We start from the raw sequence: 27,045 nt of genomic DNA on the forward strand, positions 1-27,045 counted from the left end.
CATTATTAGGGAAGATAGACATTTCTTCAGAATGAATAGCTGGTGAGAGGGATAAAATGAAAATGGAGTTTAAAAATAGGGTAGAAATAAAAAAGAAAGATATATGGTTAAGAAGTAATAGGAATTATTTAAAGGGGATGACCGAGACTTTTGGCTTTTCATGGTTATGGGTCGCCACAGCGGAACTCCGGTCCGCTCATGATTGGCAGTGGAGTTTTACAGTGCCAAGGTGCTAGCCCGACACCCAACCTTCAACGAAGGCACGCCCATTCACGCTCGCAACTACCTGCATGTCTTTATTGTCACTCGACCAGAGGGAGGACATGCAGACTCCACACAGAAAGTGCTCCAGCCGAGAATCGAACGGGAGAACCTCTTGCTGTGAGGTGACCACGCTAACCGCTGCACCACCACGGGATGACAAAGAATAAAATAATGCAGAATAAGGGGAATCTCACAGAGCAAGAACAGGAACAACTGCAGAATGCTAAATAAGTTTAGAAAGACTGCCAACTTTTTTTGATAACTCCAGACACAAAAACATTTAGTGCAGTGACTTAGGCAACAGAAAGTAGAAAGGGTGTTGCTAAAGTTAAGAAGCCTATAGCAAGTAAATAATCAGAGATGTTATATAGGTATTGGAGATATTTTGAAAATTTTATGCAAATTTGCATAAAGCAGAGGAATGTGGAAATCAAGAAAGAGCACAAATGGAAATATTTATGGTAGACTTAATTATGCCAAGATTAGAGGAAGATGAGACTCAAAATCTAGCAGTTAAGACAGAAGAAGATGAAATAAAAATTGAAACTTGGAAATTGAACTGTATAACAAAAGAAGGAAGCTACTGCAAGACAGAGCAAAATCCCATAAAGGGAAGGCATCTCTGACCAGCACTAGCAAAAAACTACGTTCATTCATAAAAACATCCAAGGCCAACTTTGAGAGAAAAATCGCTAAGGACACTAAAGATAACCATAAGGCCTTCTTCAGCTATGTTAGAAACCTGGGAGGAAACCCTCAGATATGCTCAGAGTTAGTTCATAACGACAAAAAATACACTGAACCCACAGATATTGCCAACATACTGGCAGCCAGGTTCAGTGCAAACTTCTCCCCTCCCTCACCCCCAAAAGAAGAAATAGTTATCCCAGCTGAATGTAACCTCCCCTGTCATCTCAGATGTCCAGGTGAGAGCCGCTCTCAGCAAAGCTAAAAACACAGCATCTATGGGACTGACGGTATCCTGGGTTGCGTGCTACGTAATCTCCAAGAGGAGCTAAACCTGCACATAAAAATGCTGTTTAACCTTAGCCTTACTACAGGATATGTACCTGAACACTGGCATACAGCAACAGTGGTCCCACTCCACAAAGGAGGCTCCTCTACAGACCCTGGAAACTACCGCCCCATAAGCTTAACCAGCCTGGTCTGCAAAGCTATGGAAAGAATCATTATGGAACTCATAAACAGAGACATCGGGGACCTACAGACACTTGATCCTACCCAGTTCGGCTTTGTAAAGGGCAGATCCTGCCTTTTGAACCTGGTTGACTTTTTTGAAACAGTCACTAGAGCCATTGATGAGGGCAAAGCAGTCCATACAGCCTACCTGGACTTGGCTAAAGCCTTTGACACAATACCCCACTCAGGCATCATAAACAAGCTCAACAGCTTAAATGTAAACCCATATGTCACAAGATGGGTTGCAAACTGGCTAAAGGACAGAACCCATAAAGTCAAAATCGCTGGAGCTATGTCAGACAAAGCCAGTCACAAGTGGTGTCCCACAGGGCTCTGTCCTGGGACCCCTACTGTTCGGCATTTATTTCTCAGATGTGAAAGCAAACACGGGAGGGTTATGGCTGACAAAGTTCGCAGATGACTGCAAACTAGGCACCATAGTCGATACACCAGCTGACACATGCATCCTACAGAAAGGCCTTACTGAGACGGACAACTGGTGCCGAAGTCATGGCCTTAAACTAAATGCCAAAAAATGTATAGTCATCCCCTTTGGGAAAAACAAAGTACCCACAAATTATCACATAGGCAGTAACCCATTGAGTATGGAAAAAGTAATCAGAGACCTGTGGACCCAAGCTGACAGTGACCTCTCATTCGACACCCACGTTGCCAAAGTGGTTACAAAGACCTTCTACCTTGCCCACCTTATCATGAAGGGATTCACATCCAGATCAAAGGAGGTAATTGTACCCCTATACTCCTCCCTTATCAGGCCCATGATTGAGTACAATGCCCCATGTACCTCACCCGGCACCTGCAGCAGCTGGAGAGACCCCAAAAGAAACTCACCAAGAGGATCAAGGGCCTCCAACATATGTCATATGCTGCCAGACTAAAGAAACTCCAGCTCTATTCAGTAGCATACCGCCTACTCAGAGGTGATCTATGCCTGACGTACAAGGCCATGTCCAATCAGGAATTGATGGACATGCTCCATCTCAAAAAATCCAAATCCATCAGAACCACGAGAGCTAAAGATCTAAACCTCAGCACAAATATGAATAGGACATGCTGGAGGGACAGATTCATAACTCAGAGGCTTCCCACACTCTGGAACAGGATCCCAGTTCATGTTAGGCAGAGCCCCTCACTGACTCTCTTCAAGAGAAATCTTGACGAGTGGATGGGAGATCGTAGATTTACCCCGGGGGTCATCTCTGTGTCACTACTAGACAGAGGCACAGTAAACTAAATCTATACTTTTGTACCATTACATGGGGTGGTGAAAGCCACATACACTATGGCTAGGCTTATAAATGCCCTAGGGCAGATAGCCTAGTACTAAACTATGAAACTATGAAATGTATAATCAATCTGCAAGGAAGTCTCCAGGAACAGATGGTATTCTTATGAAAGTTTGGAAGCTAGGAGAGAAGAAGGTGATGAAGATTTGGAAGATTTTGCTTAATAATATTTTTAAAAGAGGGGATGTACCAGCATTTTGGAAGAAAGCTTTGTTACCCCAAAGAGGGTGAAGACCCAAAAGACCCAGCCTCATATAGATCCATTTCAATTTTAAACTATGGTTATAAAGTTTTTATGTGTATACTAGCTAAAATAATGGCAAAGATATTACCAAAATTGATAGATGTGGATCAATGTGGTTTTGTAGAGGGGGAGGTAAACATCTGTCAACATTAACTGAACAATGATAATTCACACCGAAGCAGAATGCAATAAAATACAGTTATTTTTGGTGGGTCTTGATGCAAAGAAAGCATTCAACAGAGTAAGCTAGGATTTTATGAGTAGGACGACGGAAACATTCAGATTCTCTATCAGGGACTAATATAAAAGTATAGGCAAAGAGAAAGAGACTTGGGAGTCCAAAGTGAATACCTGCCCGGATAGATTTTTTTAGTCTTATCTAGAACAAATGCTGCTGTTAAAAGGGGAATACTTAGTATGTAATATAAAACATTGCGTGATAACTATAAGAATCAATCAGAAGGGGTAGAAATGATTGTGAAGAGACTGGAAATGCAATTCACAAGGGAACACTGGGAGGACATATGTATGGCCCCCAAGTATGCATAGATTTCCATCAGGTTTAAGATTTTTTGCTTGGAAGAGTTTGCATAGGTATTTTAGACTCCAAGCAGGCTTCAAAGAATTTCTCCTCAAGTGGATAGCAAATCTTGGTGGTGTGATGGGGAAGAAAGACGTAAATGGAAACATGGCTTTTAGGAGTATAATAAGTTGCCATAAATTGTCAGATGTAAAAACTGTTTACAGAAGACTCTACCAGATATATTTGGTCAAACAAATAGCTGTAACCAAGAAAATGATTCTTTTGAACTGGAAGCAGGATCTGACTGGATTAGACATAGTCAAGCCTTATTAATTTTAATTCTGCTGGCTGCCAAAAAGCAATTACTAGAATTTGGAAATCAAAATCTAAACCAACTGTATTAGAAGTACTGAATATTGTAAAAGAGATAAAAGAACTACAAGAAGGATCTTTAAAAAATGGAATGAGCAAATTACACAGAAATAAATGGAATTTGTGCGAACAATACATGCATACTAATATTCAGAAGGAGAAGGAGTGAGGTTTAAAGGAAACCTGGCAGTGAGTGATTTATGCAATGGTGGACTGAAAGACGGTTGATATAAAAGAAAGAGAAGATATAATTTACAATGTGTATAAACTGACAAAATGTTAATATAGTTTGTTTTCTTTTTCTATAAATGTTATGTCTGCCTATGTCTTAAGAGATATTTTAATAAAAATGTTTACCAAATTGACTGCACCCAGTCAGTTTGTCAACATGTAAAAGTGGTCAACAATGAGAAAACAAAATCAGCTTAACAACTTTACAGATGCTTGAATGAATCTTTGTAAATGTCACTCAGAACAGAATGTACAGGATTCTCCTGGCTAACTGCCTTCAGTTGCAGACGTCTTGTCTTTCACTGACAGCATTCGCTAATGAAAAAAAAAAACAAAATCCAATATATCTGTAGATGCAGCATTTTTCATGGCTTTCATCATTTTGTCATATTTTTCAAGAATATTTACATAGAAAAATAGTTTGTAGCCTAAGCCAATGACATTAATCTAGACACCCATCCTTGTATAAACAAGGGAAATTATCATCTTAATTCTACATATGATATAAACTGCACACTTTTACACTCCACCCCCACCCAAACAGCCCAAGGTTACATTATTATATTAACTTAAACTTGCTTCTGGCCAGCATTTCTTCTCATTACACCATAATACCTAAATTTGTTACAACTAAAATAGTACTAGATTACTTTCATATAGTTAACATGTACAACAGTCACTGAAAAGACTCCATCCTAGCTATATACTATACAAAAAACAAAAAATCAACCACCACAGTCCACAAGCGCAAATAAATCCAATCCTTAAGGTACGAAGAAGGTGCTTTATTCAACGATATACAGCAATATAACGCTCAAACCACGTTTTTGTCTCCAACTTTATCAATACACTCACATATAAAAACTAAACCTGTATATATATCCCAAAACTCCCTCCAAATGAATTAATTATCCAATAAAAACATTTCAGTGATTTAAGTGGTTTTAAAAAACAGTGGAAAGCAAGTAAACATTCATTAATTATTAAAGTAATTGATAAGTGGTGTTTGTACATACTAGCTTCATTTAGATATCTGTTTAAATGCATAATAAATATATAATAAGTATATGTTTCATTCAAATCATACAAATATTTAAAGACAGACCATGGAATTACACATTTCATATACAATGCAATAAATACATTTAACCTGATAGCACCATCTAGTGGCTACTTTGGAGTAATCAAATTTATGTAGGAATAAATTAATTTAATAAAAAGTGCGTGCTTGAAATAATTTAAAATACTTAGAATGTATTAAAATATATAAGTATATGGAAAAATGTAGTGAGTCACAATACATATATGTTAATATTTGAGTAATTTCATTTAATGATGTAACAAAAAGAATATAGACTTTTAAAACATACTATAAGTCACTGCCTATAGTTTTGCAGCCCTTAACTTTAGTACAGGTGTAATAGAGAGCATCTCATTGAGCCCAAGACTTTTTCCAGCATCTAAAACCACCTGCCAGTATAACTCTCTATACTCAATCTGAGTCTCCCACATGCCACCTCTTGGGTTAGTAGGTATAACATCTAAAACAAAGAATTCAAAATTCTGAGAACCACATTTTAGTGTATGTTTGTATAGCGCATTTGTGTCATTTTTAACTCTGATATCATATAGGTGTTCATAGATTCTTTGTCTGAGTTTCCTCTCACTTTTACCTATATAAAAAGACCCACATTTTTTACAAGTTGCGATATAAATGATTCCTTTTGTTTCACAGTTTGCAAAGGTATCTATAAACAATTTCCTATTTCTGGCTTGCAAAAATGTGTGGTCACTCCGTGTTACATATGCACAATACCTGCATCTACCACATTTGAATAAACCTTTCTTTGTGGTTCTACTCAACATGTTACCACTTTTTGTTGCAAATCTATTTTCTACAATATTTTTAATTGTTTTGCCTTTTCGGTATGTGCAAGTAAGTTCCTTGTCAAAAATACCTTCCAAATCAGAGATCTTAGAGAAATTCTTCCATTCCTTTAAAAAGATCTTTCTGATTGAATTTGAATTTCCATCAAATGTAGTAATTAAACCTGGGTCATGTTCCCCAATGCCAGTGTTCATTGTGTTTTCCTTGTTTGTGGTATCAGTTTTACCTAAAATCGGTGCAAACTTGTCTATTCTTTTTTCTTTTACTTCTTCTAGAATAGAGTTAAATAGGTCATGTGGGTATCCCCTGTTGTTGAAGAGACCCCTCAGGTGTTCAACTTCTTCAGAGAATACAATATCCTCAGAAGTCATCCTACTTGCACGCACCAGTTGTCCTTTTACCACCCCCTTCTTTTGATGAAAGGGGTGGCAACTGGAAAAGTGCAAGTAGGAGTTGGAAAATGTCTCTTTCCTGTGAATTCTAGAGGTGAAATTGCCAATTTTCTTACCAATTTTTATGTCCAAAAATGAAGCTCTTCCTCATTAAAGTTGGCTGTAAATTTTAAAAAACTAGAGGTGTTATCTAAATACTGTTTAAAATTATCAAAATCATTCCTGGTACCATTCCAGATGAAACATAAATCATCTGAGAATCGAGTGTATAGCACGCAATTGCCAAAGTGGGGTGAGGTTAGTAGAAATTTCTTTTCCAATATGCCATTACTGTGTTTGCATATATTGTAGCACAGTGGGCCCCCATCGCCACACCTTTGACTTGCCTAAAATATTCACCTTGGAAATAAATAAAATTATTTTGTAAAATTATTTCCATAAAAGTTAAAATGCTTCTAAATACAGTGTGAGTTAATTTTTTGCTATCCACTTGCATTTCTTCAAACCATAACATTCCTATATCATGTGGGATGCTTGTAAAAAGATCTATTACATCCATGGTACCAAATGCTATATTTCTTGAGTATAAATTACCCTTCAATCTTCTTAAAAAATCCCATGAATCTTTTAAAATGTTTGTACTGGTTTCCAGAATATCCTTAGCCTTTTGTTCAACATATTTCGCTAGTGGTGCTGTCACAGAGCCGTCAGCAGATACAATGGGCCTTAAAGGTGGGTCCAAACTGTCTTTGTGCACTTTCGGGATACCAAAAATGCATGGAATTTTAGGTTTTTCTACTTTTAAATACTGGTAAGTGTCTTTATCTATAGAACCTTCCATCAACATATCATATAACATGACCTGAATCTTTTGGTAGGCTATGTTAATCTCATTGATGGAGGCTCTAGTATACTTGTCAGTGTTATTGAGTATCTCCATCATTTTTCCTTCATAAACTATAGTGTCCATTAGCATTATACCCCCACCTTTGTCTGGCTTCATGATTCTTAAACTTTTGTTGTTACAAACTTCTTTTAAAACAGAGCTCTCAGCTTGTGTCAAATTAGAATGTGTCTTTTGATGAAGCAAACTTGTTTTAATTACGTTCTCTACTTTACTTTCAAAATTTCTCAGTTGTGGGTGTATGGGTGGGTTAAACATACTTTTCCTTTTTAAACATCCTTGAGCATAACCTACATTTTTGTTTTTAAGCATTAGTTCCAAATTCTTTTTCCTTATAAACAGTTTAATGTCAATTAGGAGTCTAAAAATGTCAGTTCCTTTTTTAGGAATAAAAGTAAACCCTTTTGAAAACAATTGGAACCATGCCGTATCTAACTGAATACTGGTGTAATTGAAAATGTTAAAGTCACCAAATGCCCATTTGTTTAAATCCTGAACAATGTTAGGTACTACTTTGTTGTTACTCAGTTCCAATCGTTTTTCTTCCGCTGGTGTGACTGCCACCCCTTGAATGAATCTTTGTAAATGTCACTCAGAACAGAATGTACAGGATTCTCCTGGCTAACTGCCTTCAGTTGCAGACGTCTTGTCTTTCACTGACAGCATTCGCTAATGAAAAAAAAAAACAAAATCCAATATATCTGTAGATGCAGCATTTTTCATGGCTTTCATCATTTTGTCATATTTTTCAAGAATATTTACATAGAAAAATAGTTTGTAGCCTAAGCCAATGACATTAATCTAGACACCCATCCTTGTATAAACAAGGGAAATTATCATCTTAATTCTACATATGATATAAACTGCACACATTTACACTCCACCCCCACCCAAACAGCCCAAGGTTACATTATTATATTAACTTAAACTTGCTTCTGGCCAGCATTTCTTCTCATTACACCATAATACCTAAATTTGTTACAACTAAAATAGTACTAGATTACTTTCATATAGTTAACATGTACAACAGTCACTGAAAAGACTCCATCCTAGCTATATACTATACAAAAAACAAGAAATCAACCACCACAGTCCACAAGCGCAAATAAATCCAATCCTTAAGGTACGAAGAAGGTGCTTTATTCAACGATATACAGCAATATAACGCTCAAACCACGTTTTTGTCTCCAACTTTATCAATACACTCACATATAAAAACTAAACCTGTATATATATCCCAAAACTCCCTCCAAATGAATTAATTATCCAATAAAAACATTTCAGTGATTTAAGTGGTTTTAAAAAACAGTGGAAAGCAAGTAAACATTCATTAATTATTAAAGTAATTTATAAGTGGTGTTTGTACATACTAGCTTCATTTAGATATCTGTTTAAATGCATAATAAATATATAATAAGTATATGTTTCATTAAAATCATACAAATATTTAAAGACAGACCATGGAATTACACATTTCATATACAATTCAATAAATACATTTAACCTGATAGCACCATCTAGTGGCTACTTTGCAGTAATCAAATTTATGTAGGAATAAATTAATTTAATAAAAAGTGCGTGCTTGAAATAATTTAAAATACTTAGAATGTATTAAAATATATAAGTATATGGAAAAATGTAGTGAGTCACAATACATATATGTTAATATTTGAGTAATTTCATTTAATGATGTAACAAAAAGAATATAGACTTTTAAAACATACTATAAGTCACTGCCTATAGTTTTGCAGCCCTTAACTTTAGTACAGGTGTAATAGAGAGCATCTCATTGAGCCCAGGACTTTTTCCAGCATCTAAAACCACCTGCCAGTATAACTCTCTATACTCAATCTGAGTCTCCCACATGCCACCTCTTGGGTTAGTAGGTATAACATCTAAAACAAAGAATTCAAAATTCTGAGAACCACATTTTAGTGTATGTTTGTATAGCGCATTTGTGTCATTTTTAACTCTGATATCATATAGGTGTTCATAGATTCTTTGTCTGAGTTTCCTCTCACTTTTACCTATATAAAAAGACCTACATTTTTTACAAGTTGCGATATAAATGATTCCTTTTGTTTCACAGTTTGCAAAGGTATCTATAAACAATTTCCTATTTCTGGCTTGCAAAAATGTGTGGTCACTCCATGTTACATATGCACAATACCTGCATCTACCACATTTGAATAAACCTTTCTTTGTGGTTCTACTCAACATGTTACCACTTTTTGTTGCAAATCTATTTTCTACAATATTTTTAATTGTTTTGCCTTTTCGGTATGTGCAAGTAAGTACCTTGTCAAAAATACCTTCCAAATCAGAGATCTTAGAGAAATTCTTCCATTCCTTTAAAAAGATCTTTCTGATTGAATTTGAATTTCCATCAAATGTAGTAATTAAACCTGGGTCATGTTCCCCAATGCCAGTGTTCATTGTGCTTTCCTTGTTTGTGGTATCAGTTTTACCTAAAATCGGTGCAAACTTGTCTTTTCTTTTTTCTTTTACTTCTTCTAGAATAGAGTTAAATAGGTCATGTGGGTATCCCCTGTTGTTGAAGAGACCCCTCAGGTGTTCAACTTCTTCAGAGAATACAATATCCTCAGAAGTCATCCTACTTGCACGCACCAGTTGTCCTTTTACCACCCCCTTCTTTTGATGAAAGGGGTGGCAACTGGAAAAGTGCAAGTAGGAGTTGGAAAATGTCTCTTTCCTGTGAATTCTAGAGGTGAAATTGCCATTTTTCTTACCAATTTTTATGTCCAAAAATGAAGCTCTTCCTCATTAAAGTTGGCTGTAAATTTTAAAAAACTAGAGGTGTTATCTAAATACTGTTTAAAATTATCAAAATCATTCCTGATACCATTCCAGATGAAACATAAATCATCTGAGAATCGAGTGTATAGCATGCAATTGCCAAAGTGGGGTGAGGTTAGTAGAAATTTCTTTTCCAATATGCCATTACTGTGTTTGCATATATTGTAGCACAGTGGGCCCCCATCGCCACACCTTTGACTTGCCTAAAATATTCACCTTGGAAATAAATAAAATTATTTTGTAAAATTATTTCCATAAAAGTTAAAATGTTTCTAAATACAGTGTGAGTTAATTTTTTGCTATCCACTAGCATTTCTTCAAACCATAACATTCCTATATCATGTGGGATGCTTGTAAAAAGATCTATTACATCCATGGTACCAAATGCTATATTTCTTGAGTATAAATTACCCTTCAATCTTCTTAAAAAATCCCATGAATCTTTTAAAATGTTTGTACTGGTTTCCAGAATATCCTTAGCCTTTTGATCAACATATTTCGCTAGTGGTGCTGTCACAGAGCCGTCAGCAGATACAATGGGCCTTAAAGGTGGGTCCAAACTGTCTTTGTGCACTTTCGGGATACCAAAAATGCATGGAATTTTAGGTTTTTCTACTTTTAAATACTGATAAGTGTCTTTATCTATAGAACCTTCCATCAACATATCATATAACATGACCTGAATCTTTTGGTAGGCTATGTTAATCTCATTGATGGAGGCTCTAGTATACTTGTCAGTGTTATTGAGTATCTCCATCATTTTTCCTTCATAAACTATAGTGTCCATTAGCATTATACCCCCACCTTTGTCTGGCTTCATGATTCTTAAACTTTTGTTGTTACAAACTTCTTTTAAAACAGAGCTCTCAGCTTGTGTCAAATTAGAATGTGTCTTTTGATGAAGCAAACTTGTTTTAATTACGTTCTCTACTTTACTTTCAAAATTTCTCAGTTGTGGGTGTATGGGTGGGTTAAACATACTTTTCCTTTTTAAACATCCTTGAGCATAACCTACATTTTTGTTTTTAAGCATTAGTTCCAAATTCTTTTTCCTTATAAACAGTTTAATGTCAATTAGGAGTCTAAAAATGTCAGTTCCTTTTTTAGGAATAAAAGTAAACCCTTTTGAAAACAATTGGAACCATGCCGTATCTAACTGAATATTGGTGTAATTGAAAATGTTAAAGTCACCAAATGCCCATTTGTTTAAATCCTGAACAATGTTAGGTACTACTTTGTTGTTACTCAGTTCCAATCGTTTTTCTTCCGCTGGTGTGACTGCCACCCCCTGCCCCTGTAGTTTTTTGAGTTATACGTAACCCTTTCTTTCTCCATTAACCTTTCTGACCTTCTAAGAGGAGGAAATTCTTCATCTGAGACGTGCTGGTCTGTGTTGTCATCATCATTAATACAAAGAACATCATCACCTTGCTCTTTTCTCCAGCTACCAAAATCTTTTCTGTATAACTTCTTGGGTTTGGGGTATTGTGCATTACTTTTATATTCTTCCACATCTCTATTGATCTTACTCATTTTCCTAGCATATACATCTTTACATTTTAATTCCAAATTCTTTAAAAGGTTGCGATATGTTTCTCTTTCGCTTTCCACAGTATACATTAAATCCTCTAAAACAGCTTTATTGATATTGTCTATATCTACTTGTAATTTTTCCATTTCATTTTCATTATTTTTGATAATTGCCTTCATGATACCAAAACCACAATTGTCAAACACAGCACTTAGTTCCTGATGAAAGGCTGTACCTTCAAAAACATTATTGGGGTACTTGCATACCCTAAGCCCTTTAGGAACAATGTTAATAGTTAAACAATACCTAAGATAACAATTATCCATGTCCAAAAGTTTATATTTGTATAGATAGAAGTCCAAGTCTTCTAACATAGTGTTGTAACTCTTGTTATAATTAGTTTGTCATTGTTTCTTTGAAATCATATTTCTTGTTCAATATGCGTGTTATCAGTTTGTCAGTACCTGAAAAGCTGTTAACATTTGTTGGTGACCCCTAGAACGAGTCTGCTGCTCCTGGTCATCAGTTACTGTCGTGGGGGAAACGAGAACATCATCCCTGGTGATGTGAGGAAAAGTATCCAGGCTAGAGTCGTCCAAAGCTATTGCTTCGCTTTGGTCACGAACATTGTTTCTCCTATCTCCACCATTGCTTTGAGTTTCACGAAACTGAACCTGCTGGTTTCCTGGTATCAATGACACTGACATAAACGTAGCCATGGACTGGCTAAGTGGAGTAAGCAGACCAACTAGCTGAGTAAGCTGCCCAATGAGCTTACGTAGTTCACCAGTTTCAGACCCTCTCGGACAGGGATCTGCGCTTGAGGAAAGCTCCATGAAAAACTGATAAAAGACGTAAAGCAAGTGGCGCCAAAATACAAAAAACAAGAAATCAACCACCACAGTCCACAAGCGCAAATAAATCCAATCCTTAAGGTACGAAGAAGGTGCTTTATTCAACGATATACAGCAATATAACGCTCAAACCACGTTTTCGTCTCCAACTTTATCAATACACTCACATATAAAAACTAAACTTGTATATATATCCCAAAACTCCCTCCAAATGAATTAATTATCCAATAAAAACATTTCAGTGATTTAAGTGGTTTTCAACGCAATGGTGGAGATAGGAGAAACAATGTTCGTGACCAAAATGAAGCAATAGCTTTGGACGACTCTAGCCTGGATACTTTTCCTCACACCACCAGGGATGATGTTCTCGTTTCCCCCACGACAGTAACTGATGACCAGGAGCAGCGGACTCATTCTAGGGGGTCACTGACAAATGTTAACAGCTTTTCAGGTACTGACAAACTGATAACACGCATATTGAACAAGAAATATGATTTCAAAGAAACAATGGCTCAAACTAATTATAACAAGAGTTACAACACTATGTTAGAAGACTTGGACTTCTATCTATACTAATATAAACTTTTGGACATGGATAATTGTTATCTTAGGTATTGTTTAACTATTAACATTGTTCCTAAAGGGCTTAGGGTATGCAAGTACCTCAATAATGTTTTTGAAGGTACAGCCTTTCATCAGGAACTAAGTACTGTGTTTGACAATTGTGGTTTTGGTATCATGAAGGCAATTATCAAAAATAATGAAAATGAAATGGAAAAATTACAAGTAGATATAGACAATATCAATAAAGCTGTTTTAGGGGATTTAATGTATATTGTGGAAAGCGAAAGAGAAAAATATCGCAACCTTTTAAAGAATTTGGAATTAAAATGTAAAGATGTATATGCTAGGAAAATGAGTAAGATCAACAGGGATGTGGAAGAATATAAAAGTAATGCACAATACCCCAAACCCAAGAAGTTATACAGAAAAGATTTTGGTAGATGGAGAAAAGAGCAAGGTGATGATGTTCTTTGTATTAATGATGATGACAACACAGACCAGCACGTCTCAGATGAAGAATTTCCTCCTCTTAGAAGGTCAGAAAGGTTAATGGAGAAAGAAAGGGTTACGTATAACTCAAAAAACTACAGGGGCAGGGGGTGGCAGTCACACCAGCGGAAGAAAAACGATTGGAACTGAGTAACAACAAAGTAGTACCTAACATTGTTCAGGATTTAAACAAATGGACATTTGGTGACTTTAACATTTTCAATTACACCAATATTCAGTTAGATACGGCATGGTTCCAATTGTTTTCAAAAGGGTTTACTTTTATTCCTAAAAAAGGAACTGACATTTTTAGACTCCTAATTGACATTAAACTGTTTATAAGGAAAAAGAATTTGGAACTAATGCTTAAAAACAAAAATGTAGGTTATGCTCAAGGATGTTTAAAAAGGAAAAGTATGTTTAACCCACCCAAACACCCACAACTTGAGAAATTTTGAAAGTAAAGTAGAGAACGAAATTAGAACAAGTTTGCTTCATCAAAAGACACATTCTAATTTGACACAAGCTGAGAGCTCTGTTTTAAAAGAAGTTTGTAACAACAAAAGTTTAAGAATCATGAAGCCAGACAAAGGTGGGGGCATAGTGCTAATGGACACTATAGTTTATGAAGGAAAAATGATGGAGATACTCAATAACACTGACAAGTATACTAGAGCCTCCATCAATGAGATTAACATAGCCTACCAAAAGATTCAGGTCATGTTATATGATATGTTGATGGAAGGTTCTATAGATAAAGACACTTATCAGTATTTAAAAGTAGAAAAACCTAAAATTCCATGCATTTTTGGTATCCCGAAAGTGCACAAAGACAGTTTGGACCCACCTTTAAGGCCCACTGTATCTGCTGACGGCTCTGTGACAGCACCACTAGCGAAATATGTTGATCAAAAGGCTAAGGATATTCTGGAAACCAGTACAAACATTTTAAAAGATTCATGGGATTTTTTAAGAAGATTGAAGGGTAATTTATACTCAAGAAATATAGCATTTGGTACCATGGATGTAATAGATCTTTTTACAAGCATCCCACATGATATAGGGATGTTATGGTTTGAAGAAATGCTAGTGGATAGCAAAAAATTTACTCACACTGTATTTAGAAACATTTTAACTTTTATGGAAATAATTTTACAAAATAATTTTATTTATTTCCAAGGTGAATATTTTAGGCAAGTCAAAGGTGTGGCGATGGAGGCCCACTGTGCTACAACATATGCAAACACAGTAATGGCATATTGGGAAAAGAAATTTCTACTAACCTCACCCCACTTTGGCAATTGCGTGCTATACACTCGATTCTTAGATGATTTATGTTTCATCTGGAATGGTACCAGGAATGATTTTGATAATTTTAAACAGTATTTAGATAACACCTCTAGTTTTTTAAAATTTCAAGCCAACTTTAATGAGGAAGAGCTTCATTTTTTGGACATAAAAATTGGTAAGAAAAATGGCAATTTCACCTCTAGAATTCACAGGAAAGAGACATTTTCCAACTCCTACTTGCACTTTTCCAGTTGCCACCCCTTTCATCAAAAGAAGGGGGTGGTAAAAGGACAACTGGTGCGTGCAAGTAGGATGACTTCTGAGGATATTGTATTCTCTGAAGAAGTTGAACACCTGAGGGGTCTCTTCAACAAAAGGGGATACCCACATGACCTATTTAACTCTATTCTAGAAGAAGTAAAAGAAAAAAGAAAAGACAAGTTTGCACCGATTTTAGGTAAAACTGATACCACAAACAAGGAAAGCACAATGAACACTGGCATTGGGGAACATGACCCAGGTTTAATTACTACATTTGATGGAAATTCAAATTCAATCAGAAAGATCTTTTTAAAGGAATGGAAGAATTTCTCTAAGATCTCTGATTTGGAAGGTATTTTTGACAAGGAACTTACTTGCACATACCGAAAAGGCAAAACAATTAAAAATATTGTAGAAAATAGATTTGCAACAAAAAGTGGTAACATGTTGAGTAGAACCCCAAAGAAAGGTTTATTCAAATGTGGTAGATGCAGGTATTGTGCATATTTAACACGGAGTGACCACACATTTTTGCAAGCCAGAAATAGGAAATTGTTTCTAGATACCTTTGCAAACTGTGAAACAAAAGGAATCATTTATATCGCAATTTGTAAAAAATGTGGGTCTTTTTATATAGGTAAAAGTGAGAGGAAACTCAGACAAAGAATCTATGAACACCTATATGATATCAGAGTTAAAAATGACACAAATGCGCTATACAAACATACACTAAAATGTGGTTCTCAGAATTTTGAATTCTTTGTTTTAGATGTTATACCTACTAACCCAAGAGGTGGCATGTGGGAGACTCAGATTGAGTACAGAGAGTTATACTGGCAGGTGGTTTTAGATGCTGGAAAAAGTCCTGGGCTCAATGAGATGCTCTCTATTACACCTGTACTAAAGTTAAGGGCTGCAAAACTATAGGCAGTGACTTATAGTATGTTTTAAAAGTCTATATTCTTTTTGTTACATCATTAAATGAAATTACTCAAATATTAACATATATGTATTGTGACTCACTACATTTTTCCATATACTTATATATTTTAATACATTCTAAGTATTTTAAATTATTTCAAACACGCACTTTTTATTAAATAAATTTATTCCTACATAAATTTGATTACTCCAAAGTAGCCACTAGATGGTGCTATCAGGTTAAATGTATTTATTGCATTGTATATGAAATGTGTAATTCCATGGTCTGTCTTTAAATATTTGTATGATTTTAATGAAACATATATTTATTATATATTTATCATGCATTTAAACAGATATCTAAATGAAGCTAGTATGTACAAACACCACTTATCAATTACTTTAATAATGATTGAATGTTTACTTGCTTTCCACTGTTTTTTAAAACCACTTAAATCACTGAAATGTTTTTATTGGATAATGAATTCATTTGGAGGGAGTTTTGGGATATATATACAGGTTTAGTTTTTATATGTGAGTGTATTGATAAAGTTGGAGACAAAAACGTGGTTTGAGCGTTACATTGCTGTATATCGTTGAATAAAGCACCTTCTTCGTACCTTACGGATTGGATTTATTTGCGCTTGCGGACTGTGGTGGATGATTTCTTGTTTTTTGTATTTTGTCGCTACTTGCTTTACGTCTTTTACATACTATACAAAGCTGCTTTACAATATAATATGCAGTTCATATCATGAAATATTTTATACAAATATTACTAAGAACAAAAATTGTTTTACTTATACTTGCCTCTTTTTGCCTTTTACCATCCTTCTAAACATTAACGACATAATATAGGGTATATGTTAAACTTGTGGGTGAACTGTAAAGCAAAGTCCAAACTTTTCTCATATCCATGTTTCACAAATGTGAATGATACTTTATAGTCTTCTATTTATTCACTAATTTCAGCGCTGCTGGTCTTCTTCCTGATCATCTCCATCTCCCAATAGACTCTGGTTCTAGTCCAAGGTACTCTTGATGCTTTTAGTGAACCCATGCTTTTTTTCCGTCTCTCAAGCATTTTCATTTGGAACACTTTCTATTAGCTTTATCGTCTGAAGAATGAGAAGCAGTCTCTCCTCCTCCTTGTTGACTCACTTTTTGTAGGATAAACTTATTTTTATTTCCTCATTAACATTTTCTCCATGAAAAAATCTTGTCGGTCCTCCAGGAAAAAAATACTATAAAGACAGCTAGATACAGCAGTTTGAATCTACAACCTGCCTCTTGACACTCCCTGATTGCTAGGATAAATTTGCTTCTCTTCTGCCTAGTGTACAGTGAATAATCATTTTCCACAAACACTTTGCTGTCTTCATTTTTAATACTTTTCCCTTCTGCCACAGTTTTGTCAGTATCAAATCTTTCTGCTGCTATGATTTCATCTTTACTAATATAGTTCTTGGTTGCTTTCTCATGGCCAGCTGTGAGGCATTACACTATATGTGCCCTTTCAATTAACAAATCCTTTTGTGGAACACCAGTCCAGTTGCTTATTTGTGCTTTCATAAGTTGAATACAGTATGTTCCCTCTGGTATCTCTGGCAGAGCAGAAAATCTCCGGTTTTATCTGCTTGCTCTGTCTTCTAATTCCACTATTTTTTTAAACAGATCTTCTTGAGAAGCCTTACACTCAGCCTCCATTTTCTTGATTGCGTCCTCTGATTTTTGCTGTTTTATCACTTTATTTGAATAATTAGTTAAAACTTCTTCTATTTTTCTAGCCTTTCTTGTTATTTGATTTAATACATTCCTTCAAGGTTTCATTTTTTTATTTATTTCCTCTAAATTACTGGAAACCATATCTTGAACCAAAGTTGAAGCTTGAACTGCTTTTTGCTGAATGGATGCAGGATTCTTTTCAGACAGTTTTTTTCTCATCACCTTTTTTGCTTGATTTTCTTTCAGGTTATCCACATTCCTTCCTTCCTGGCATCTGGATAATTCCCTCTCAGAAGAGAAAATGTCCAGTTTCTTCCTCATACAGTAGTCAGGAACTACAATAACCCCCATCTTTGAAGCCTCAGAGGGAGAAGCTTAAGACATAGCTGGATGAACAGGGACAGACTTTAAGGATGGTCTGACCTTGGAACTTTAGAAGTGGGATGGCTACCAGATCATATATCTTCTCTTTTCCTTCTCAGTTTTGTTTACCTCACAGGGAAAAAGCTCCTGCTAATGTGTTCTGGGATCATGTAAACCATGTACAAGTTGTGAGTGCCTTGGGGTGGAATTTCATGGCTGTAGTGGCCACATTTCTTAAAACCCACGGCAGCTTCCGTATCCATATTGCAAATAAATATTCAGCACAACTGTTCACACAAGTCAAAGGAAAAGGATTACATATCACTAAAATATGTATCTTAATGCCCAACATTAACAGAAAGAGTACACAAACTAGCAAAAAAGTACCAACAACGGGTAATTGCTGAAGAATAAACAATGTGATTGCAAATACAGATAACACTCACTATTAGGCTTAACGTCGACAGACAAAAAGGTGAGTATTAATCTGACAGAAAACATTTCTTCTAAAGGGGTCCAAGACTTAAGAAATGTCTAACTTCTAACAACACTATAACAGAAAAACCTGCCTGTAGATATGAAGAAGTATCCCAATAAAGTCTTTCATTTATTGAGTGAAGCTCCAGCCATACAGAACATGTCTGATCACTTTTAAGCAGAAACAAGATCTGGAGGGTCTATATTATTTCCACAAAAGACGTCTCCATGAAATCCCTATTCATGAATCACTACCCATCGAAAAGCTGTTCAGTGAATGTTACAATCATCAAACTTCTTTCCTAGGGGAAAGAAACTACATGGTCACCACAGCAACCGGAATACACACTACATAATTTTACACTCACAAAGATGGGGGCTTCACCCTCTCTACTTGTGTGTGTGTGTGTGTGTGTGTGTGTATATATATATATATATATATATATATATATATATACTCCAAGAGCGCACTCCATTAGCCCCTTTCCCCACTGTAGTGCGATGTTGGAGTTGGTATAGATATACATATATATATATATATATATATATATATATATACATATATATACATACATATATATATATATATATATATATATATATATATATGTATATATACTAACTCCAAGAGCGCACTACATTAGCCCTTTTCCCCACTGTAGTGCGATCTTGGAGTTGGTATATATATATATATATATATATATATATATATATATATATATATATATATATATATATGGGTCTACTGCTTTTGGTCAAATTACATTTGGTTGAAAATGATTTCAGGCAGTTCACTTCACCGAAAATGTATTTCACTGAAAACCCATTTGGTCGAAAATGGAATATAGCCCCTGCCTCGCTGCAATGTGACCCTGGAGTGAGAATATAAAGTTGGGGGGGTGGGGGGGTGGGGGGCGTAGCATATGTTTAATTTATCATCATCTGTAAAGAGATCTAGCCACTGGAGGTGAATTGATAAAGAATGTGTTTTTTTTTTTACTTTAAAAAACACGCATACACCTCTTTTAGCCACCTGAAGTAAATTGACCAGTAGTACTATTTACATTTTTGAAGAGCATGTGACTCACCCACTGGGAATTTGCAGGGATGATCCTGGGATGGTGTTAGCTGAGCTGCCATGGCCAGTAAAGTGTGTAAGAAGTAAAAACATTAGGTTCTGGAATAACTTTCATTATTGAATGGTACAAAGGGTAAATGTCTCCATGACCTTACTTTTCAGATTTTTGTTCCAGATTGACCTTTGATCTCAAATTAACACTTTGCAAGTCCAAAACGCTGATAAGTGGAGCACGTTTCTTCTCTGGTGATACCACCTAGAATAAAATAAAATTTGCAAATTAACGCACAATTTCTGCTCAGACCACACTGCGTCACCTCACAAAAAGTGCAGACCCAATGGAACCATTTTACACTTTGACTGTATGTGGAATGAGCTGCAGTATGTTATGAAGATTTTACTAAACAGGAAAGGAATAAATCTAGAAATGAAGGAAGGTAAAAGGGAATTCAGGTAATCTTCTTGGAAGGTCACAATTCAGCTGTAGAAGCTTCCGCACAATAACATTTCAGACAACTGGCAACAGCAGTGACAAGGTAGCTGAGCTTTGCAATTAGAAATGAACAGTGTGATCAAATGCATTGTGTTGAATAAAAGAGGAAGCCTACAGCTACATTATTTTTATGTACACAAATCTAAAATTATTAATAAGCAGACAAGAAAAAGGAACAGCAACAATTAAGAAGATAAGCAATAATACACAGAAAGTTACATGATAAACAGCTTTAAGTCAGGCTGAAACAGAAAGAAGAGGTGGGCAGCTGCACAGGAAGTATTCATAACCATTCTTTTTTTAAACACCTTTACTAAATTACCACTTAAGCCAAAGGCAAACATACATTAACAGAAAAAAAGCAAACAATTTTAACATTTTCCATTTAAATATAATACATCACATATATTTTCTTTGCTACTATCATCAGTTCAACATTAGAAAAAAATTGCTGAATTCCTGTCTTCCCTCATACCTCACTCCTCCTGAACATTATTTTGCATGTGTTGTTCCCACAATTTCTATTTACGTCTATGTAATTTGCACCTTCCCTTTTCTAAAGATCCCTCTTTCAGTTCTTTTAGCTCTTTTATAACAGTACCTCAAATACAACGGGTATAGACTTTTATTTACATTTTCTATTACTTGCCTTTTTTTGGCAGCCAACAGAATTTAACTTAATAAGACCTTACTATGTCTAGGCAATTCAGATCTTGTATCCCAGCTAAAAAGAATCATTCCCTTTCTTACAGACATTTGCTCACTCAGTATTTCTGATACAGTACTCTGTAGATAATTTTTAATATCTATCAAATCATTACACTCCCAAAACATATGTTCCCAGTTACCTCTTTCTTCTGCATCACATCTCAAACATGTGCCATCTACCGGAGGAAAATTTTTTTGAAGTCTTCTTGGAAAATAAAAACACCTAAGGAAACACTTTCAAGCAAAGATCCTAAACTTTCAGGATTTGGTTGCATACTTGGGAAAGATACCTACAGTATGTCTTCCCAGTGCTTTTTTGTAAATTGCCTTTCCAGTCTATCTTCCCAATCTTTTCTAATCTCCTTGGATTGATTCTTATATTTACCATGCAGTATTTTATATACCCTACTAATTATCCCCTTTTAATAGCTGCTTTTGTTCTAGATTCAACTAAACTGTACCAGAGTAGGTTTTTCACTTAAAATCCCCCATCTCTTTCTCTTTGTCTGCTCTCTGAGATCAAACCCTGGGAAGGCAGTCTGTAGCCTGCAATCCAAATGTCTTCTTGGCCTCATCCCACCCTATTAACTTTCCTGCTTGAGTTATTTGCTCCTTTGCCAGGTTTCTCCAGTAAATTCCACCTCCTCTTACCTATTTTCTGCACCCCTACTTGAAATCATCTGAATTGGCGAAATCTCATTTCTCCATTCTCATATTAGCTTATTTCCTTGAATAAATTCTGCCACTTTATGAGTATAATATTTTGTATGGCTGGTATTATTCTTAAGGATCTGTATCCAAAATCCCACTTCTTCTTAAGGATCTGTATCCAAAATCCCACTCTCTCTCTCTATTTCTTGAACTCCTCCCTTGCTTCATCATCATCCCTTTCCACTTTGAATTGTAACTTTCTGCTTGTGTTAATGTATATGAGCCTTAACTGCATAGCTATAAAATATCCTTTCAAATCAGGAATACCTAAACCACCCATAGCTCTCAACCTCTTGGCACAAAAAGTCTGGGCAAAGCCTAAAATAATGGAGGGGACAAAGCTCCAAAAATAGGGGCAAATTTTAAATATTACTCTTATAAACTAAAAAGTTGCTAGAATGAAGCGCCTTGTGTTACCATGCATTTTCTAAAGGATATGAAGTTTGAAACTCAAATGCCTGTGCTTATATAATGAATTCAGTCCTCACTGATTTGCCACAAAAATTCAGAAAACCACACATTTTCTGATGAACACACCAAAAATAGGAGGCAAAAATCTGTGCATTCTGTGAAAATCTGGACAGTTGAGAGGTATGATTAACCAACTTGTTCTATTGGAAGGATCAGATTATCCCACTTAACTCATTTTTCCCTCCCAGATAAATTCCTTCAGTTCTTTATTATTGCCCACATCTTTTCCTTGGGTTGATAAAAGTATGCCTGACCAGTATATAAGATTAAAATGACTAAAAACATTTTCACTGCTTGTATCTTAGTATCCATATCCATAAAAAAGAAGCTATGTACTCACCATAATGTTCCATGTGAGTTGTTTATCTCGCCTTTATTCTCACTGATGGGACACGGCCGATAGCAAAGCTCAAGGTTTGCCAGTAGCTCAAGACGAAGCCCCTTATCACATGATGCACTGCTGAAATTACCTCAGATCTTGTTTGCTGCGTGTATATATACCCCTGTAAGGGGTGCACTCCCTAAGAAGGAAGAAGAAGTATTGAACAACCAGGATGATACTAGCCTCTAGGTCAACTGTCAGCCAGGAGGGAATGGAGGGAGGGACGTGAGAATAAAGGCGAGATAAACACCTCACATGGAACGTTATGGTGAGTACATAACTTCTTTATGTGAAGTTGTTAAATCTCGCCGTTTATTCTTACTGATGGGTAGCGTCCCTAGCACCCGCAATCCTGGCTGGCTCACGGGACTACATTTTTCAGGACTGTAGAACCAAAAGAAGACCAGTCTACTTTGGAATGAGTGATAAAGGTATGAGGCTTAGACCAAGTGGCTACAGCACAAATGTTATCAAGGGGCAATTTAGCTTGAAAGGCAGAAGATGTAGAAACGGCTCTGGTTGAATGAGCCTTTGCTTTGTGTGGCAAAGGTATGTTAGCATTTGCATGAACAAATGAGATACAATCCGATAACCATTTTGAAAGGGTTGTTTTAGCCACTGGTCTACCTTTTCTGGGTCCAAAAAGGATACAAAGAGTTGATCTGATTTTCTAATATCCTTAGTTCTATGAAGATAAAATCTGAGCTGTCTGTGTACATCAAGTTTGTGCAGTATGTATTCCAATTTGTTGGAATGGTTGGGAAAAAAGACTGGCAACTCAATGACCTGACTGATATTAGACTCAGAACAGACTTTAGGCAAAAAGGAGGGGTTTGTTCTGAGAGATACTCTATCAGCATGGAAAATCATATAAGGAGGTCTGATAGATAATGCTTGAAGTTCTGACACTCTGCGGGCAGAAGTAATGGCCACTAGAAAAACAGTCTTCCAGGACAAAAATTTGAGATCACAAGATGATGCTGGTTCAAAGGGGGGAAGAATTATTTGAGATAGCATTAAATTCAAATTCCAGAGAGAATAAGGGATTTTGACAGGAGGTCTCATGTGAAAAACACCTTTGAGAAAAACCTTAGATAACTTATGGGCCATGATATTTAATCCATCCAATCCAAGGTGGAAATCAGATATGGCGGCCAACTGAACCCGAACTGTGGCATCTGCTGCTCCTTCCTTAAAAATAATCGTCAAAAACTCTAAAATGGACGACAAAGGAGCTCGGAAAGGGTCAATTTTTTGTATACTGGCCCAAATGGAGAACCTTTTCCACTTACTGCGATATAGTTTTCTGGTGGATGGCTTATGAGAAGACAATAGAATTTGCTTTGTGTCATCTGAGAGTGAATGAAGCCTGGCTATTTGGGGAAGTGGCTCAGCCAAGCAGTCAGCTTTAGAGACTGCAATGAAGGATGGAGGTCCCCTGACGGGTGTGTCAGGAGGTCTGGAACTGGGTCCAGGATCCATGGATCCTCCAGCAGATGATGGTGAAGAAAAGGGAACCAAATCTGTTGAGGCCAATTGGGGGCTATAAGGATAACAGTCTTCCCAGCAATTTTGCTTTCTGTAAAAACCTGGGTATCAATGAAACTGGTGGAAAAAGCATATAGGAGACCCGAAGGCCAATTGTGTATGAGTGCGTCACTCGAAGGATGTCCCGGAGGTGGTATTAGGGCAAAGTAGCTTCTGCATTTGGTATTGATGTGACTGGCAAAGAGGTCACAGCAAGGCTGGCCCCATTTGTGGAAAATCATGTCCGCAATGTGTTGGTTGAGAGACCACTTGTGAGGCAACAAGATTGCCCTGCTCAGTTTGTCCGCTATCACGCTGGATTTCCCCGGGGTGTGCGTTGCTAAAAGAAAATGCTGGGATGACATAGCCCATTGCCATACCCTGAGGGCTTCTCGACAAAGGGGATAAGACTTGGTTCCGCACCGTATGTTCAAGTACCAGACCACTGACATGTTGTCTGTCTGAATTGCAATTGTTCCTAGAGGAAGAGAGTCTTGGAAGTACTGCAACGCCAGAAGTACTGCTCTCAACTCCAGAACATTGATATGCAAATGTGACTCTTGATCTGTCCATGTGCCTTGGGCAGTCTTTCTCTGAAAATGCCCCCCCGCACCCTATCAGGGAAGCGTCCGTGGTCACAGTGGGCTACTTGGGGGGGGGTACAAAGGGTCTTCCTATTGTGACATGAAGAGACGTCAACCACCATCGAAGGTCTCTCTTGCAAGAGTTTGTGATGAGAATCATATGGTTCATTGGCAATTTCTGGTAAGACCAATGAGCGAAGAGGAGCCATTGAAGAATTCGCATATGCATCCTTGCAAGTGGAATGGCTAGAGCTGCTGCCGCCATCAAACCTAGTACCTTCAAGACCTCTGCGGCTATAGCTCTGTTCTTTGACACCAATGAGTTGATGTGTTGGCGAAGAAATGAGACCCTTTCGACTGGAAGACGTAGAGTGGTGGTTGAGGTATCCAACTCTGCTCCTATAAAGGTGGTATGCTGCGAAAGCGACAAGGCAGACTTTTCAAAGTTGACTATAATGCCTAAGTGGTGGCAGAGTGTCAGAGTAAATTGTGTTACCTGAATCAATTGATGCCTGGTGGTAGTGGTGAGGAGCCAATCGTCTAGAAATGGAAACACCTGGAATCCTAGATGCCTCAGGTGAGCCGTGACCACTGCCATGCATTTGGTGAACACTCTGGGGGATGTAGTGAGACCAAAGTGCAGGGCTCGAAACTGGTAGTGATTGGCTCCCAGCCGGAAATGCAGGTGATCTCTGGAACATCTGTCCATCTTTATGTGGTAGTATGCGTCCTTGAGATCGATGGAGCACATCCAATCGCCTTTCCCTAGAAAGGGAAGAATGGCCTGAAGCGTGACCATTCGGAACTTCTCTTTTTTTACAAATTGGTTGAGTCTGCTGAGGTCCAAGATAGGTCTCAAGTCCCCTGTTTTCTTTGGAAACAAAAAGAATCCAATTTGGTCTGCTGGGACTGGTTGGATGACTCTTTTTTTCTAGTAACTTGCGGACCTATATAGTTGCTTGTTCCCTGTGACTGGGTGGAACATCCGGGATTCTGTTTACAGGAGAGGGAGGGGAAGAGAATGGTATGAAATACCGTCTGGAAATGATGCTTTGCACCCGGGTATCGGACGTTATGCTTAGCCAGGCTTCTGGGTACAAAGATAAGCGAACCCTGACTGCCTCCAGAACCGGACAGACGGGTCTACTTTCAGGAGCGCTGGTAGGGCTGAGCAGAGAACTGGCCTCTGTCACCCTGCTGTTGCGGAACCCCCCCCCCCTGCCGTGCGGATGGCGTCTTCCATTATAACCCCCTCCTCTGCCTCTAGATGGGGTTTCTCCATGTGTGTCCTGAAAGGCTCCCTGTGCTTTTTGGAACCACATCTTTCTGCTTTTAGGGCCCTTGGGATAGGGCTGAGTAGGGGTAGAAAAACAGACTCCAGTGGCAGATAGAGTCTTGCCTTCCTGCTCACACCTGGTTAGAGTTTCCTTTACCTTGGGCCCAAACAGGGATGAGCCATCAAATGGGGTGTTGATAAAGGAAGACTTGAAAGGCTCTGCAAAGGAAGAGAGACGCATCCAGGCTTGTCTACGCAGGGCAATGCCTGAACTAGCGGCTCTACTCAAACCATCAGCTGCATAAGATACGAGATGCATGGACGAGTTCACAATCGAGTTTAGGGTAGTGAGCTGTGTGTTAACTCTTTTGGCAATTCCTGCAGCTACCGCACCCTGGAGAGTATCTCCTAGCTCTTTTAGGAGATCTCTTTGTAGTCTTGTAAAATGGGTTAAATAGTTCAGTGATCGAAGGGAAAAGGTCGCTGAACTAAACTTTTAGTTATGTACTCACCATAACTTCAGATGTTTGGGATCCATCTCGCCTACATTCTGAATGATGGGTTCGGTTCGGAGCCGATCCCTCGGCTCCGACTCGGCACGCTTATGCCAAAGAGCGAAGTCTCTTATTGGCTGAGCTTACTATATCCCAGGATGCACCACTACCAGTCCCCCAGATCTAGTTTGTCCGCATACATGCACACATGCATACCCTGCTTATATAACATCGTCAGATGAACAAGATAAAAAACAGTGGAGCTCAAAACCGTTCAATCTCTTCTGATCTGCAAGGCAGGGGGAAGGAGGGTGGGTATCAGGAATGTAGGCGAGATGGATCCCAAACATCTGAAGTTATGGTGAGTACATAACTAAAAGATGTTATGTGATCCTATCTCGCCTACATTCTGAATGATGGGACAGCGTCCCTAGCACCTGAATCCTGGGTGGCTCACTGGAAAACACTCCTGAGTACCGTGGAACCAAATGAAGCTCGTCCTCTAGATGCCACATCCAATTTGTAGTGGGAAATGAAAGTGTGCGGATTGGACCAAGTAGCCGCAGCACAAATTTCCGATATAGCGAGCTTGGAATGAAAGGCTATAGAAGTAGCCATAGCTCTTGTAGAATGAGCTTTGATAGATGATGTAAGTTGTTTATTCGAAGAATAGGCCTGAGTTATGCAATCTCTGATCCATTTTG

At 37.4% G+C, this 27,045-nt stretch overlaps 1 protein-coding gene across 1 annotated transcript in view; it reads right to left on the reverse strand.

Moving 5' to 3' along the window:
* The window catches only part of PRR11 (proline rich 11), an 868,944-nt gene that overhangs the window by 170,524 nt on the left and 671,375 nt on the right, over positions 1-27,045 (reverse strand). The window contains exon 8 of the mRNA XM_044054274.1: positions 19,851-19,951. Coding sequence (XP_043910209.1) covers positions 19,851-19,951 — 101 coding nt within the window. The remainder of the gene's footprint in view (positions 1-19,850; positions 19,952-27,045) is intronic.

The sequence above is a fragment of the Protopterus annectens genome, chromosome 13.part0 (genome assembly GCF_019279795.1).
Source record: "Protopterus annectens isolate FY-2018-M chromosome 13.part0, PAN1.0, whole genome shotgun sequence".
In the NCBI taxonomy this organism is placed as follows: domain Eukaryota; kingdom Metazoa; phylum Chordata; order Ceratodontiformes; family Protopteridae; genus Protopterus; species Protopterus annectens.